The 16,430-nt window shown below is 42.4% G+C and overlaps 1 protein-coding gene across 2 annotated transcripts in view; it reads left to right on the forward strand.

Annotated features, from left to right (window-relative positions):
• CAMK2A (calcium/calmodulin dependent protein kinase II alpha) overlaps nt 1–16,430 on the forward strand; it is a 281,034-nt gene that overhangs the window by 208,717 nt on the left and 55,887 nt on the right. For both annotated transcript variants that reach the window (XM_073567989.1, XM_073567988.1), the window contains exons 8-12: nt 3,344–3,427; nt 5,205–5,299; nt 10,828–10,950; nt 11,028–11,111; nt 12,520–12,562. In XM_073567989.1, the coding sequence (XP_073424090.1) occupies nt 3,344–3,427; nt 5,205–5,299; nt 10,828–10,950; nt 11,028–11,111; nt 12,520–12,562 (429 nt within the window). The remainder of the gene's footprint in view (nt 1–3,343; nt 3,428–5,204; nt 5,300–10,827; nt 10,951–11,027; nt 11,112–12,519; nt 12,563–16,430) is intronic.

The following is a 16,430-nucleotide window of genomic DNA, read 5'->3' on the forward strand; positions in this document are numbered from 1 at the left end:
CACATGACTCAGAAGAGAGCCGGAGCGGCGCTGAAAATTGGGAAAGACTGGTTAGGTTATTAATGCACCAACACTACATATACATTTACACTGGTTTAAAGAGAATTCTTCTTTAAAGGCCCTTCAGGCTCCATATCTCTTTTTAAACTGATAAACCCACTATAGTTATACCCTGGGGCCAATGAGATTGTTGGACTGGATTGGCAAGCACCCATCAGTAACCAACTTCAAGTCCCCACTTTTCAGCTACATGCAAATGTGACATTATCTTCAATCACAAATTTATATAACAGTGATCTGGAGAGATTGATAAATGAATAAGATGCCGCCTTTTTCTGTATATAGTGATTCAAGTATACTGTGCCAAGTACTGCTCATATAAGAGGGTGGTGGCCCACCAGCGGATTTTCCTGTTCTCCTGTGGGCCAGTCCAAGCCTGGGCACATCCACATTATTTATAGGTGTAACATGGGTCTTGATCAGTGTGGTCACAGAGGACAGGCTCAGTATGAGTAAAGCCATTTCAAAGACATATTGATAGGGAATTTAGATTGAGTCTCAGTGGGGACAGTGATGACAATATCTATAAAGGGTAAAATAATGAAAAATAATGAAAAATAAACCTTTGGAAAAAAAAAACTAAGAAAAATTTGCATTAACCTTTAGTAAGTAAATAGCATTAGTATATGTAAATTACATAGGGTACTTAGCTAACACTATTTTGATTTAAAAAAGGCTCACTAGTCCTCCCACCGCAACAAGGTGACCCCAATCGTGATGGTCCTAACCTGTCTCTAGTATTAAAACCTTACCATGTGTCAGCCGACCTCAATGTGGATAAGGGTGGAGTAGGACCCAGGCCCGACTGTTCAGAAATCTGCCCATGGGAAGCTATATACAGCAGATGAAGATGACTAGAGGGTCCCTGTTTGTACAAAGTACAAGAAACTACAGCAAAACTAAAGAAATGAACCTTGCCAACACACAAGACCATGAAAGCACACATATAAAAAGTATCTACTGGTTAGCAGCCAACCTTTCTGAAGCAAATAGTCTTGTAGAAACTTGTCAGGGAAGCAGTTCATTTTACATTTTGGCTTCTCTCCATTTTGAGCCAAAGTGTTAGCAAGGGGTGAGGCTTCTAGAAAGGGTAGTGGCTTTGTTTTAGGGTCCCGTTACATTTAATATATTTATTCATGATCTAGTGGATGACTTACACAGTAAAATATCAGTATTTGCAGATGATACAAAACTATGTAAGGTAGTTAACACAAAGGAGGACAGTTTGCAACTACAGACAGATTTGAGTAAATTGGAGAATTGGGCTGAAAAATGGCAAATGAGGTTTAACACAGATAAGTGTAAGGTTATGCACATGGGAAGGAGAAACAGATGCTACAATTACTTACTAAATGGGAAACTGCTGGGGAAATCAGACATGGAAAAAGACTTAGGCATCTTAGTCAATAAGAAGCTAAATTGGAGTGCCCAGTGTCAGGCAGCTGCCACCAAAGCAAATAGGGTCATGGGATGCATTAGAAGAGGTCTGGGGACACGAGATGAAAACATAATTCTCCCTCTGTACAAATCACTCGTCAGACCACACTTGGAGTATTGTGTGCAATTTTGGACGCCGGTGCTCAAGAAAGACATTACTGAACTTGAAAGGGTTCAAAGGCCGGCTACAAAAATGATACATGGAGTTGGTTCACTACAATACCCAGAAAGGTTATCAAAATTAGGTCTATTTACTCTAGAAAGAGAAGACTTAGGGGAGACTTAATATGTACAAGTATATCAGAGGGCGATACAGAGATCTCTCCAATGAACTGTTTGTACTAAGGACTGTGACAAGAACAAGGGGGCTTTCTCTTTGTTTGGAGGAAAGACAATTTCTGCACCAGCATAGAAGAGGGTTCTTCACGGTAAGAGCAGTGAGGCTCTGGAATTCTCTTCCTGAGGAAGTGGTGATGGCCAACTCGCTGAATGAATTTAAGAAAGGAATGGAGGCTTTTCTTGTGAGTAACAGTATAGAAGGTTACGAATAACATAATATTATAGGTAGATGATTGACCCAGCTTAGGGGAAGGAATTTTTTTCCCTATGGAGAAAATTGGCTTCTACTCTGTGGGTTTTTTGCCTTCCCCAGGATCAACAATGCAGAACAGCTGCACTAAAAATAGGCTGAACTAGATGGATGTAAGGTCTTCCTTCAGCCTTCAAAACTATGTTACTATGTTACCAGCGATCCCGACAATGATACGACCCGGTCAGGATCGCTGGTGCATCGCTAAATGGTCGCTAGTGAGCTGCCAAACAGGTGGATCTTACCAGTGACGCAGCAGCGATAAGCGATCTGTTGGCGGTCGCTGTTATATTTCACACCGCAGCGATGATGACGACTTCTGCCTGCGTCCATGCGTCGCCAACAACGTCACTCGTCGGCACCGAGCACAGCGATGCGCGCAGGCCAGTGGGACACCAAAGATCAGTAAATTGCCTGGGACATTTGAGCACGATCAGCGATATTCAGCGGGGGGGGGAGGGCCGGTCGCAGGTACGTGTCACACAAAGGGAGATCGCTAGCGATATTGCTGTTGCGTCACAAAATCGGTGACGCTTTAGCGATATCGCTAGCGATCTTGCTATGTGTGAAAGACCCTTTATTCGGGCAGTTGCTGCCAGTTCAGTGCCAAGGTTTCAGCCCCCTTTTACCAGATCTAATATTCAGGTAGTAATAATGGGGATAACAAGGAGGGATAGAACGGATGTCTCACACATAGAGAAAGAATATAGAATCGTTATTACAATATTTTTGGATTGTAATTCACTAATTAATAGTGAGGAGTGAACGTGCTTGAAAAATACGTTCCAGTCCCCGCGGCTGCTTGTCCCGCGGCTGTTCAACAGTCGCTACACATGCATGGAACACATGCAGATAACACCGTATCCGAGCACGTCCGCTCTTCACTACTACTTAACAGAATCATGCAAAGAATGATATCATGATGAATGTCTCTGGTATTTGTTTCCTTTAATTTTTAATTTTCTGAAACCTAGAACTCACATCGCAAAAAAAATATTAAAAAAGCAGGTCATCACAGCAGATTTACATATTGCATTTTTTCCAAATAATTATCAATTTTTTAGTGGAAAATGATTACTCAAGCACTTTAAGTACAATTATCAATGCTTCGACCAGTATGACCATACATTACCATCTCATCAGTCAGATGCATTTGCTTCGGTAGGGATATGGGGTGATATCTAGACCAGGTTGGGTACTACAGTACCATCAGTCTGTGGCTCAATATATTAAATTAATTTTGTCTTTTTGTCCCAGGATTTGCTGGAACGCCAGGCTACCTCTCTCCGGAAGTGTTACGGAAAGACCCTTACGGAAAGGCTGTCGATCTCTGGGCTTGTGGTAATGCAGACGACTGCTTAAGCCTCTAGAAAAATGTTCTTTTTCCCCCACTAGTAATCCATCGATACTAATCCTCCCTTGTCTGTATGTGTCTAATGTGGATGATATTCTATGCAGCACTTTCTGTTTTTCCTCTCTCTTCCTATGGTGTATGGTCATATAGTATATGTATATAACCATCACATGCAGTATCTTCTTACAAGGGTCATTTAATATGGTGACCATACACTGGCCAAATAAATAGTGCATTCATACAGATGCCAAAATAGTACTGCCAGGTACAACCGGGACAAAATTGAGATGGACGGCGACGAACTGGAAGTAGAAAAAAACATCAAAGTACTCAGATCAATGATCACTCAGCAACGACACCGGAAATCAATAGGAGAATAGCAACAATGAAGCCAACGGACAAGGTCTTGAATTCAAGGAACATTTCACTGGTCGTACATAGTTGTTTTTTTCTGTGGTAACATATGGATGTGAAACCTGGATCAACAAAACGTGAAAAATCGACGCTTTTGAAATGTGCTGCCAGAAAAGGATGTCATCAAATACCATGGATGTCAAGAAGAACAAATAAATCAGTTTTGAAGCAAATCAAGCCAGACATGTACTCGAAGCAAGGATCACCAAGCTACAACTTGCCTACTTTGGACAAGTCATACGCAGCAAACAATCACTGGAGAAGGACATCATGGTCAGAAGAATAGAAGGAGCAAAGCAAAAAGGAAGACCAGCAACCCGATGGCTTGATACAATCAAGATAACGGTGGAGAAGACTCTGGTGGACTATCTAGGATTGCACAAGATCGATCTTCCTACAGAGCGTTCATCCATCAAGTCGCCATGGCTAAAGACCAAGCTGAAGGCCGATGCAAAAAAACACAAAATACAGCGCCACCACAATCCACTACATATGTAATGTACTGTATAGTGCCTATGTCATAGCACCACACAGTGCTTGCGCTATACAGCGCTCATTTGATAGCAGCATACCAAAAATCAGCTTCACGTGTAAGGAGACTGATAACAATGTTATACAATGTCGAAATTTAATTGCTATGCAATATACCCCATACACATGTGCTCTTGGTGTGGCTTCAAGGGGCAGAGAGGATAAAGCCTTTACCAGACACCAGACAGCGAATTATCTCCCCTGATAACAAAATGAAGTCTAATTCCAACTCCCCAATCTTCTCTTCCCCAACATCATCTATTGTGGAAAGTCTGAAAGTCCATATGCACAACATAATATTGACCAGTCTCACTTACCTCCAACTAATGTGTATGGAGCCTAAAGGGGTTGTCTACCTCTGGGGATAATTTTCTTAATAAATGTTTGCACCATTTTATAAGCTCTTTGTTTTCCTGCCCGCTTAACCTTGATGTGATATGTGGTCATAAATCAGGTGAGAGGAGCTTGGCGAAAGACAGATAAAAGAGACACTCTCTGATGGATTCGTAGATAACTCATTTTGTTGGCAGTAACACAGAGACATTAGAAAACAAACTGTCCAATTTTTTTTAATGAAACCCAATTGCAAAAAAATAATTTTAGCCCAAATTGTCACCTAACTTGGACAACTCAAGGTGTTCACTCCATGGGAGTCCTGAATTAAAATTATCCTTCACAGAAGAAAAAGTGTCATACGGTATTGGTAAAGTCATAGCTTCTCTACCTTTCCCCTTGACACAAATGGCTTTGAGGCTTTGTATCCATTGCACCAGCTTCTACATACTAAGAAATGTCCTTGTTTTCTAATGTCCCCGACAGGAGTCATCCTTTATATCTTGCTTGTTGGTTACCCACCCTTCTGGGATGAAGATCAGCACAGGCTGTACCAGCAGATCAAAGCTGGTGCCTATGATGTAAGTGAATTTACAGATACTGTTTGTAGCCTGTCATGGTAGACATACAATATGTCCTATGTAGCGTAGCTCCCAACCGTCCAAGATTCAGCAAGACTCTCCCGATTTGAGGGCTGATTCCCACCATGTCAGCGCTTTGTTCCGATGTCTAATACTCACCTTTCTCCAACGTCGTCATCATTGTTCCATTGTTCCTCTTCCTCCTTGGTATTCTGGATCTCTCTGCATTGACATAAATTAAAGTATAATATTCACTTCTCCTTTTATGATCGGTTCTGCCGTGTTTCCATGTTCGTAGGCAGAAACTGTAGGTATGATCCACAGTCCATAATGATGCTGACAGTAGAATTTGGTAATCTTGTCCTGTATTGCAGGCAGTGAACCCAGAAACAGATTATACAGGCGCATAGAGGTACATTGTACATAACAGTGTATTTCTCTGTTCCTTGTATACTAGAGGTGAAGAAAGAGTCAGATTTTTGGTTCGTACAAAACTACTAAAATGTAATTTTTTCTTTATTTGTGAATCTCCCCAGGACTCAATCCCATAGGGTCCCGTTACACTAAACGACGCACCAGCGATCCCGACAACGATATGACCTGGTCAGGATCGCTGGTGAGTCACTACAGCATCGCTGGTGAGCTGTCAAACAGGCAGAGCTCACCAGCAATCAGGACCAGCGAGGACGCGGGTAACTAAGGGTGCGTGATGCTTAGTTACCCGCTGTTTACCTTGGATACCAGCATGCTCGCGCTGGGAGCTGGTATCCAATGTAAACAGCGGGTAGCTAAGCGCACGCGGTGCTTAGTTACCCGCTGTTTACCTTGGATGCCAGCTCCCAGCGTCTGCTAACAGCGCTGGGAGCTCGCTGATCGTTGGCCACACGCAGTGATGCGTGCTGGGCAGCGAGAGACCAACAATCAAAAAATGGCCCAGGAGATTCCTGCACGATCAGCGATACCCGGCGGGTGGCCGGTTGCTGATGCGTGCCACACACAGCGAGATCGCTGGCGAGATCACTGTTGCGTCACAAAATCGGTGACGCATCAGCAATCTCGCTAGCGATCTCACTTAGTGTGAAGTACCCCATAACCTTCAACATTACAGGAAGGAGCTAAAGCAGTTGACCCACAGGCTCTGGTGTTGTCACTGGGAGAATTTGGTGTACTTGATCCATATTGCAGGCTCTGACTCCACAGGCAGATTACACTGATACGTTGTACATGGCAGTGCATTTTTATGTACCTGTATTCTGCAGGGAGAATAAAAGAGATTTGTTTCTTCCTATAAAATTACTAAAAAAAATGAATTGCAATTACAGTAATGCTATTTTTAATGTGCTTAAAAAAAAAATCATAAACATCACAAATCAGCAAATAACATGAACATATTTAGTGTCCCTGTAATCGTAACGACCTACATAACACGACGATCAGATTATTTAGGGGAATGTTAAATAATATAAAAAACGGTGTAATTGATATTTTTTCTCTATTAAACCAAACATTTTTTAATAAAAATGTAATGCTGAGGCCATGCTCACACGACACGTAGAGTAAATGCTGCGTTTTTCCTACCGTTTTCTACAGATGTCTTCACCACACGACACACTATCATTCTTTTCTGATTATTGCATGCTTTCTGCGTTTCTTTTATGCATTTTCTTTATTCGATGGGTTTTTGGTGCAAATTCGAAGCCTCTTTTTTAATGCTTTTTTAATAGTACAAAAAAGTTTTTGATTCTACGTTTAAATATGCAATATACAACAGAACAGAGAGATAAGATTGCTGGCACTGCAGTTTTATATAATAGATATAAACAATCATATATTTAAAAAAAAACAAGTGATATGTTATGCTTGCTGACTAAAATAGACCAATTATAAAAGCACCAGGACAGTCAAAAAATTACCAATAGCACAACAAAAGACATGCATCGACCATAAGTCCCAAAATTATAATGTATAGTTTATTAATGTAGCAGGAAAATTAATAATGAAGAAAAAACAATGCATAGATAAAAAAATCAGTATATGCAGAAAAAGGGCAATACTATACAGATAAAAGAGCTACACTACTGTGCAGTATAACATCATGTGCACAGAAATAATAACCAACAGAAGTATAAATATCATACATATATAAACAATATGCACCGTGGAAAAATTAATTAAAGTGCAAGTGCTAAAGGACACCAGTAGGTGTCAGGATAAAGGCATACCACACATAAGCCAAGGCAATGCTAATGGACACCAATAGGTGTCAGTGTAAAGGCGTACTGCTTATAGACCAGGGCAGACATAAGTAATGAGAGTGAAAAGGGTATGAAGTTAAAATTATATAATAACTTACAACGTAAAAAGCTCCTGGTCTCCTGGATAGGCGCCCTCCCCAACGCGCGTTTCGGCACATTGCCTTCGTCAGACCCAAGCTCTATTCCTCACCCAGCTCTGGCTTATCCTGCATGACTGCTAGTCTCTTACAAATCTTGCACATGCTCAGATGATTTTTTGCGCTCATCCACGCTTCCTTTTTACTGACTGTGGGCATTGGCGTCAGCGCTGTTCTGTGTGTACGCCTCCTCTCCGTACAGCTCATCAGAAAGTGACACCTCAGAGAACGCGAAAAAAAAGACGAAAAGAACTATGAAGAAAAGTCATCTGAGCATGTGCGAGAATTGGTTTCCTGCTGTTTTACATAACAGCAAGGAGGCTGTCAATCATGCAAGATAAGCCAGCTCCTGGCCAGGGAATACAGCTGAGCAGACTGAAAGGGGTTTGTCACGCCCAAAGCACTTTAGCCTCATTTGCATATTGATTCCATTGGCGATACATTAGTATTAGGGGAAAACAGAAAAGTAATATGGCGATGCAGTGGGCTTCACAAGAACGACAAGTACATATGAACACTTTAGGGGATCAAATCCTACTTATAGATTCCCTTTAATGAGCCCTATCGAAACTGTTTTCAGGAAATGCTTTCCTTGTTGCCCATAGCAACCAATCAGAACTCAGCTTTCATTTTATAAACAGCTCTGGTAAATTGAAAGCTGAGCTGTGATTGGTTGCCATGAGCAGCAAAGACAAATAATAAAGGAGGCCATTTTAGGGGACAATGTCACTTTAATCATGAATTAAGTCAGATAAAATCACTTTCTTACTAGAGTCAAGTGTAGACTAAAACGTCCGGGACGAAAAATAGAAGCTGCTGTAAATCTGTCACATCATTAACAGTGCCTTGGGTTGATGTATTCAGCTCCGCATTTCTGGCGCCTCATTAACAACGTGTTACTTAAGAGCGGGGATTTTGGCATAATGTGTTTCCGAATTCAGACTACTAGTGCCGAAGAGCTGTTATGTCCTTCATGTTATTAATATTCAATTAGGTGGCCACCAGCATTAAAGGTTATTCCAGTTTGCATGTAGGTGACTCTCTTAAAGGGGTTTTCTAGCTTTAGGTAAATAAAGCTTAAGCACCATAAACGGCAACATTTCTTCTAACATATTTTGCTTTATTTTCTTACCTTTTTTAAGATATAGCTTTGTCTTTCAGTGAATGAGAACTCTCTTGTATTGATTCACAGGCTGCAATCTCATATTAAGATTAAAGGGGTATTCTCATCTCCAAAGTCCTATCCCAATACATAGTAGGTGTAATATTAATAATAGTAATAATACCTCTAATTAGAAATATTGTATAGTTCTTCTGATTCGCTATGTCTCTTTCCTCATGTACAGACATTGCAGGACCTTAGGTGTCAATGGCTACGACTGTCACTATATGAGTGGTCGTAACCATGGATGCTTAAGCTACTGCAATGCCCTGTACATAGTGAATTAGAAGAACTATACTGTACGTTTCTGCTGCAGATCTAGCAGAGCTCTGAATGCTGAGCTGCATGTAACCCCGCCCACACCACTGATTGGCAGCTTTCTTTTATACAAGCTCAATGGTGTAGGCTTGGTTGGACTAGGAGGCAGTAGGCAGCTAGTCCTGTAGTAATAATCTCCTGCTGATAAGACACTGATTTTATTGTATTTAGCTAGCCAGTTTGGTACATTATTATTTGTATACTGTGCCTTGAAATAACGAAGGTGTTACATGGGTGTTGCACATTCCTGGGTAGGGATGAGTGGTCCCGAACTCAGTGTTTGTACCTATGATAACAGACTTTTCCAGGAAGCCCGTTGCAATATTCGAAGTTCCGGGAGAATAATTGCTAAAGGTCTGTTTACACTAGACGACAGCAATAAAAGACTGTCAATCAGCTGCTTGTTTGCTGATTGGTGGTCATTTAATAACCTGTTGCACAGTCCGAGCCCGCTTAGGATATACACCAATCTGTACTAGATCATTCAGTGCTCATAGACTGCTGATATTCTCGGCAGCACATTTCCTGTTTTACACATGAAGATGCGCTGCCGACAACATCAATCTTTTATGCAAACAAAAAGATCATTTCACCCGACGAACAAGCGTTTTGATTGTTCATCAGGTGATCAGCATCCTGTTTAGGCTGCACTATGATTGTGAGATGCTCTTTCACGATAATCATGCAGAGAAAACTAATCTGAAGGGCACTGCCAAATAGGAATTATCAGCCATTGTGCCACTGTTTGTTAATGAAATTAGACAATTCTGAGTTTTTTTGTTTAAAAAGTTGTCCGACCTTAGGGTACAAGTCTGCAGTCACTCTATGCGGCTACAGAATTCTCACAGAGTGCAATGTGCGCGCTGTCAGGATTCTCCGGAAACGACGCAAGTATGCAATTTTCATACATGTGGTCACGTGACAACTATACGTACGCGATACTAGTGATTTGAGCGAGGCTGGATGCGTCTAGTTGGAATGTGGCCGGAAGTATGCATACTGGCGCCGACACAGGAGAATTCTCACAGTGCGCGCAGTGAGTATTCATAAGTCTGCAGTTACATGTAGTGACTGCAGACTTGTAACTCAAGGCTGGAAAACTCCTTGAGGCACACTCTATACCCTCAAGTGGATGAAAGTTTGATGCAACCTGCTTGTCTACCTCTATTTGCCGCGCTCCCATCAAAAGAATGTGCAGTGCCCCGCCAGGACTTCACACAATTATTGATTACTACGACTGATAGAAGGGAAGAGTGGAAAATGAAATGTAGATCACAGGAGACCGCGGGCTTTTGTGTTTTCTTGTTGCTGATTGTGGCTTCAATGAAGTAAGATCTAGTGATGAGCGAACGTGCTGGGATAAGGTGTAATCCGAGCATGCTCAGGTGCTAACTGACTGTCTTCATCATGTTCGAATACTATATTCGAGTCCCTGCGGGGACTCGAACATAGTATTTGAGCACACAAAAGACACTCGGTTAGCACCCGAGCATGCCAGATAACGCCTTATCCCAGCACGTTCGCTCATCACTAGTAAGAATCCTTGCCATTTATCCCTGGTGCATTCTTATGATTTTTTTTTACGTTTCTCTGCTATATTTGCTCAGGTATCGGATACGTTGCTTATTTTTTCTCTTTTCCTCTCACTGATGCCAGTTTCCCTCCCCTGAGTGGGACACCGTAACCCCAGAAGCTAAAGATCTCATTAATAAGATGCTAACAATAAACCCTTCTAAAAGGATCACGGCTGCCGAAGCTCTGAAACACCCATGGATATCAGTAAGTGACCTTCTCACGTGCTTTCTCCATGTTCTCAGTTTCTCCTTCAGTCTGACTTTATTCACTATTGTTTCTAGCACCGGTCCACTGTGGCTTCCTGCATGCACAGACAGGAGACGGTGGATTGCCTGAAGAAATTCAATGCCAGGAGGAAGCTGAAGGTACGTTCAAAATGGACAATCCTGTAAAGGCTCATACTCACTTGTGAGAGAGAATCATCGCTCTCATGAGGGAGCCCTTATTCTTATAAGGCACCTGTGCTATGGTATGTCCGCTTCTGAGCTCTAGTTTGGGCTCCATGTTCATTGTCATGATTCATTCATTCGAAGCATTGGTGGAGGACCTAGCTCATGTACCACCACCGATGTTATCTAGATCAACCTCAAGCCAATCCTGAAAATATATATCTAAAGTCAGATGCTCAGTAATAGACAAAAATACCCTGCCATTCCTCATCATCCTGTGACATTTGCACTGATCCCGCTCCTCTGTTCCCCTTGATCTCCTCTTTTGATGGCGTTTCTAATTATGAAGCAGTGACCTCTCAATCGCAGCATCGCACATCTGTAGATTTGGCAGAGCAATAAAGATACTGGTACATGGACTCTGTTTACATCGGAGGAAAGCCAACATTGTCACGTATCAGACAATAGTCATCGGAGTCTGGAAACCGTGTATAAGGAGGCTCGTCAAGATGTGGCCAACCTTGAACTTCTACTCTAGAACAGCCTCATAAGGAACTTGCAACATTACCATTGTCTTAGGAAGATTTTGGAGCCCCCCCAAAAAATCTGTTATAAATTCAATTACTTTCTACAACCTGGTCTCTGTCCTCTCTATCTCATTCTGCTAGAACATCATTAAAGAATGCACAAATTACACAGCTTAATTAAAATAATCTTACTCCATGCAACAGTTTCAAGCAATGTAGGACATCAGTCAGGAGCTGTCAGAACATTCAGAGGTCCTGCTCTTTGCTTCCTTTTGCAGTCCCCTTAGCCCTTACTACAGCCATTTTACAGCACCAAAGTTTGGATCCCCATTGACATCTATTGGGTTATGTTCTGGAAAATATTGTTATAAGGATGAATCCCCATAATATTACTGATACAGGCATCTTCTTTATTGTCGATGATACAGAACTACAAGCAAACAATGCAAATAGACCATAATTACATATGGTAAGAAACCTTTAGTAGATTGTAATGAAGCCAAAATCCACACAGCGCACCTCATCATGGTTTACACCGCTATATCTGGGCCTTATTCTCCGTTGATAAGTTACCTTAGAAGTCACCTAAATGTGTTCAGTGAAATATCCCATTTTTCCAGCAGCAGAGTATTGAGAGTTACTTATCCACTATGTTCAGTGAGTATAGTACAACCATACGTCTCCCAGTTCCGGCATTGTCATGTTGATCACACTATGAGATCCTTATTTCTTCCATCAGTCATGAACTCTACGCTGCACAGATACAGAAGTCACATTGCTTTCATGGTTTGCATAAAGGTTGTTCTATAACTGTGTCTTCAACTGCATTTATAATTATCTCTTCATGTTTAATATAGGGTGCTATTTTGACCACAATGCTGGCAACTCGAAATTTCTCTGGTAAGTGATTTCCGAATGCAAATGTTTGACCATTTAACCATGAAAGGGTTATTCCCAACATTAAAATATAGGTGATGATTTCCGGATCAGTAGGGGTCCCATCACTGTCACTTTGAAATGCCTCATAGCAGGGGAACATGAGTTCTGTAAGGGACTGTCCTCAGCTATCTCCAACAGTTCCATAGACATTGAACATCTGATCTTCTTTATCGGAAGCGATGGGGGTTCCAGCGGTTGACCTTCTACTGAATCACAGGTTATCACCTATTCTTTGGACAAAGCTGGACAGACATCTGTCTGGGATGATTTAGTGAATCCTGCTTTGAGCAGGGGGTTGGACCAGATGACCCAGGAGGTCCCTTCCAACTCTACCATTCTATGATTCTATATAATGTCCTGTTGGTAACTATTGTAAAGTAGAAAGTACCAGTTTTACTGAGAGTGATCTAATTCCCTGGTCATTAAAATTATGGGTCTAGCACAGGGGTGGGTAATTAATTTTCCCGAGGGGCCACATGAGAGACCATGACTGTTGTGGAGGGCCGAACCAATAGCTTGAAATTAATTCTACTGAATATTAATTTAATAATATTAATTGTATGACTTAATATTGAGCAGAATAAAGTATGTTGATACCCCCTATATATCTTTAACCCCCCCACAGCCCCTTATATACAGCATGAGCCTCACACAGCCTACTACATATGTGGCATGAGCCCCACACAACCTCCTTATATACAGCATGAGCCTCACACAACCTCCTTATATACAGCATGAGCCGCACACAGCCTCCCCATGTACAGCATGAGCCCCACACAGCCTCCCTATATATAGCATGAGCCCCACACAGCCTCTCCATGTACAGTATGAGACCCACACAGAGTCCCCATGTACAGCATGAGCCCCACACAGCCTCCACATGTACTGCTTGAGCCCCACACAGCCTCCCCATGTAATGCCTGAGCCCCAGCTTCCCCAAATGCTGCATGAGGCCCCACATAGCCTCCCCATATACTGCATGAGCCCCACACAGCCTTCTTATCTGCAGCATGAGCCCTACAGTCTCTCCACATACTGAATGAGGCCCCACATAACCTCCCATATACTGCATGAGGCCCCCACAGCCTCCCCATATACTTATTGAGCCCCACACAGCCTCCCCATATATTGCATGAGCCCCACACAGCCTCCCTATATACTGCATGAGCCCCACACAGCCTTCCCATATACTGCATGACAGTATACAGACTTCCCATAGCCTCCCCATGTGCAGCATGTCACCCCATAGCCTCCCCATGTGGTGCATATCACCCCATAGAATCCCCATGTGATGAATGTCACCCCCATAGAATCCCCATTTGCTGCATGTCACCCACATAGAATCCCCATGTGCTGTACATCACCCCCATAGAATCCTCATGTGCTGTACATCACCCCCATAGAATCACCATGTTTACCCCCATAGAATCACCATGTTCACCCCCATAAAATCCCCATGTTCACCCCCCAAAAATCCCCATTTTCACCCCCCCAAAATCCCCATGTTCACCCCCATAGAATCCCCATGTCCACCCCCATAGGTGGAGTCCCCTCCTCCACCAATGCTTTCTGCGCCTAGGGAGATAGCGAGCCGGCAGGCACAGTGCGGCAGGTGAACCTCAGTTTTCCAGCCCCACGGCTGTCTCGGTCCACGGGCCGGACTGAGACAGCCAGCGGGCCGCATGTGGCCCACGGGCCGCACTTTGCCCAGGTCTGGTCTAGAAGGCCATTCTCTAACTTAAGACTTTAGACAGCCATTGGCTGAACAAACCCGTACACAGGAGTGGTCCTCTGTTCTCTATGAAAGAATTGTTGCCAGACGTCTCCATTGATGGCTTATCTCCTAGTAAAGAAATGGATCTGCAGTCCGAAACTAGACATGCTGGATCCTTATTTACCACAACAACATTCTGTTGAGGAACACTTGTACACACTTGACTGTTGGCTGAAGCAGTCGATATCGGAGGGTTCAAATGACGTAAGTGTAATGTGTATGGCCTTGTCTCTAACACAGAGTGTAGGATTTTTTTGGCAGCTCTGCTCGTCTTTTTTGGAATGATTTGGATGTTAAAGCACCACTCCATTTTTTTTAAATTCAGCCCTGGAGTGGTGCCATGAATCTAGGTTACCTTCCCCTAGTATTATGTTTACCATCAATCATTTTCGGCTGTTCCCAGGGCCGCTCAGATCCCTCTCCACCATCTTGTGACCACAACTTGTGACTGATCAAAAGTCAGAGGTAATGGTCACAAGTGTAAGTCTGAAAACATTCTTCTCGCCTTATTCTGGCACTCATAGACTTACATTAAGTTTTGACTTCAGGATCGCCCAGTAGATATTGGAGCGATCCAGTAGGTCACAAACTGCAGAAGACCGACTGGTGTTGTGCTGATAACAGAAGAAGGCAACAGCTGATAAGTGTAAGACTAGCAGCAGGGAACTTAGAATATTGGCACCACTCCAGTGGCAAAATATAAAGAAACGCTGGAGTGGTGCTTTTAAGAGTTTAGTTGTGAATTACTGGATAAGCAATTACTTAGTACAAGCATGGATCTTACCAGGATGAACCTACAAATGTGTCCTTCCTTATCTTTCATCTTGTCTTAACAAATCTCAAGATAAGTGGCAAGAGATGATCAGCTTTATATTGATTTCGCTATGTTCTTTTGGGAGATGTTTATGCCACGTGTGTCTGTATGTGGTGACCTAGTGGTTGTGATATTTTTTGCTGCTTGACAAAGGTCATAAAAATCTGTTTATTTAGTGTTATTAACTTTTCTAATATTTTTTAATTAAAAAGTCCCCATCATTCCCTCTCTTCTCTATCTAACTGGGCTAGTCTCTGGTCAGTTGACAGTGCGCTCACTCCCCACCTCTGATGAGAAGTGACGAGCCAGCAAGAGAGCGCCCTGTTAGTGTGCATAGTAAGGAGCCTACCCAATGTGCAGGATAAGCAGAGACCAGCCCCATCTCTATAAGTGACGTTACTTGCGAGGGTGGCGCTGGTTTCTGCTCAACAGATTTTCTCCTTACAATGCGCACTGACAGTGCATTCTCTTGCTGGCTTTAAAAGAATCTCGATTTATTCAGTATGAAGTATGAGCGCCACGTTCCTGGGTGTCTCTGGAAAAGTAATCATACCCCTGGTTCCACAATCAAATCAATGTAATTCCAGACTCTTAATGTATCCAAAATGAAGGATAGAGAGGTCCACTATGACACCGCACCGCATAATCCCAAGAGTAACACTGGTGTGACGTTGCTTCATGAAGGTGTTGTCCATCAGATTTGAAAAAAGAAAGAGAAAAGGCGCTCCAAGTGTGCTACCCTCAATATAAGACAGCAAGCAAAGGATTGTGTATGCTCACCTGCCTGGGTTGTGACCTGGCACAACTCCGTACTTGTAAGAATGAAGGGTTGCTGCTCTGACCGCTGAGCCACATAACGGTGGGAAGAAACCAAACAGGAAAAAGAGTGGTAAGTCACAGGTATTGCCACAGAGTGAGGACAAGGGTGTATGTTCTGTGGATCTTTAGTCATTCATAAAACGCGTTTCGAAGTCAGGTTGACTCCTTCATCAGGTATAGTATGTTAAACTGAGCCACCTCCATTATAAAGGGGAGGGAAGAAATCATATCATATAGGAAAGAAAAGAAGATAAAGAAAGGAAGGATAATTTTTTTGGATATTTTATTTTTTAAATATAATTTTAAGACATCATATACTCAACATATTTCACTTTTATATACAAAATGGTTCTGTGCTGCAAATTTTACATATGTGACTTGTATAAATTGTTGGTTTTAATGTTTTAAGCTGTGTAGAAGTT

Source organism: Dendrobates tinctorius, unplaced genomic scaffold, assembly GCF_039654945.1.
Source record: "Dendrobates tinctorius isolate UK_male_01 unplaced genomic scaffold, ASM3965494v1 ptg000020l, whole genome shotgun sequence".
In the NCBI taxonomy this organism is placed as follows: Eukaryota; Metazoa; Chordata; class Amphibia; order Anura; family Dendrobatidae; genus Dendrobates; species Dendrobates tinctorius.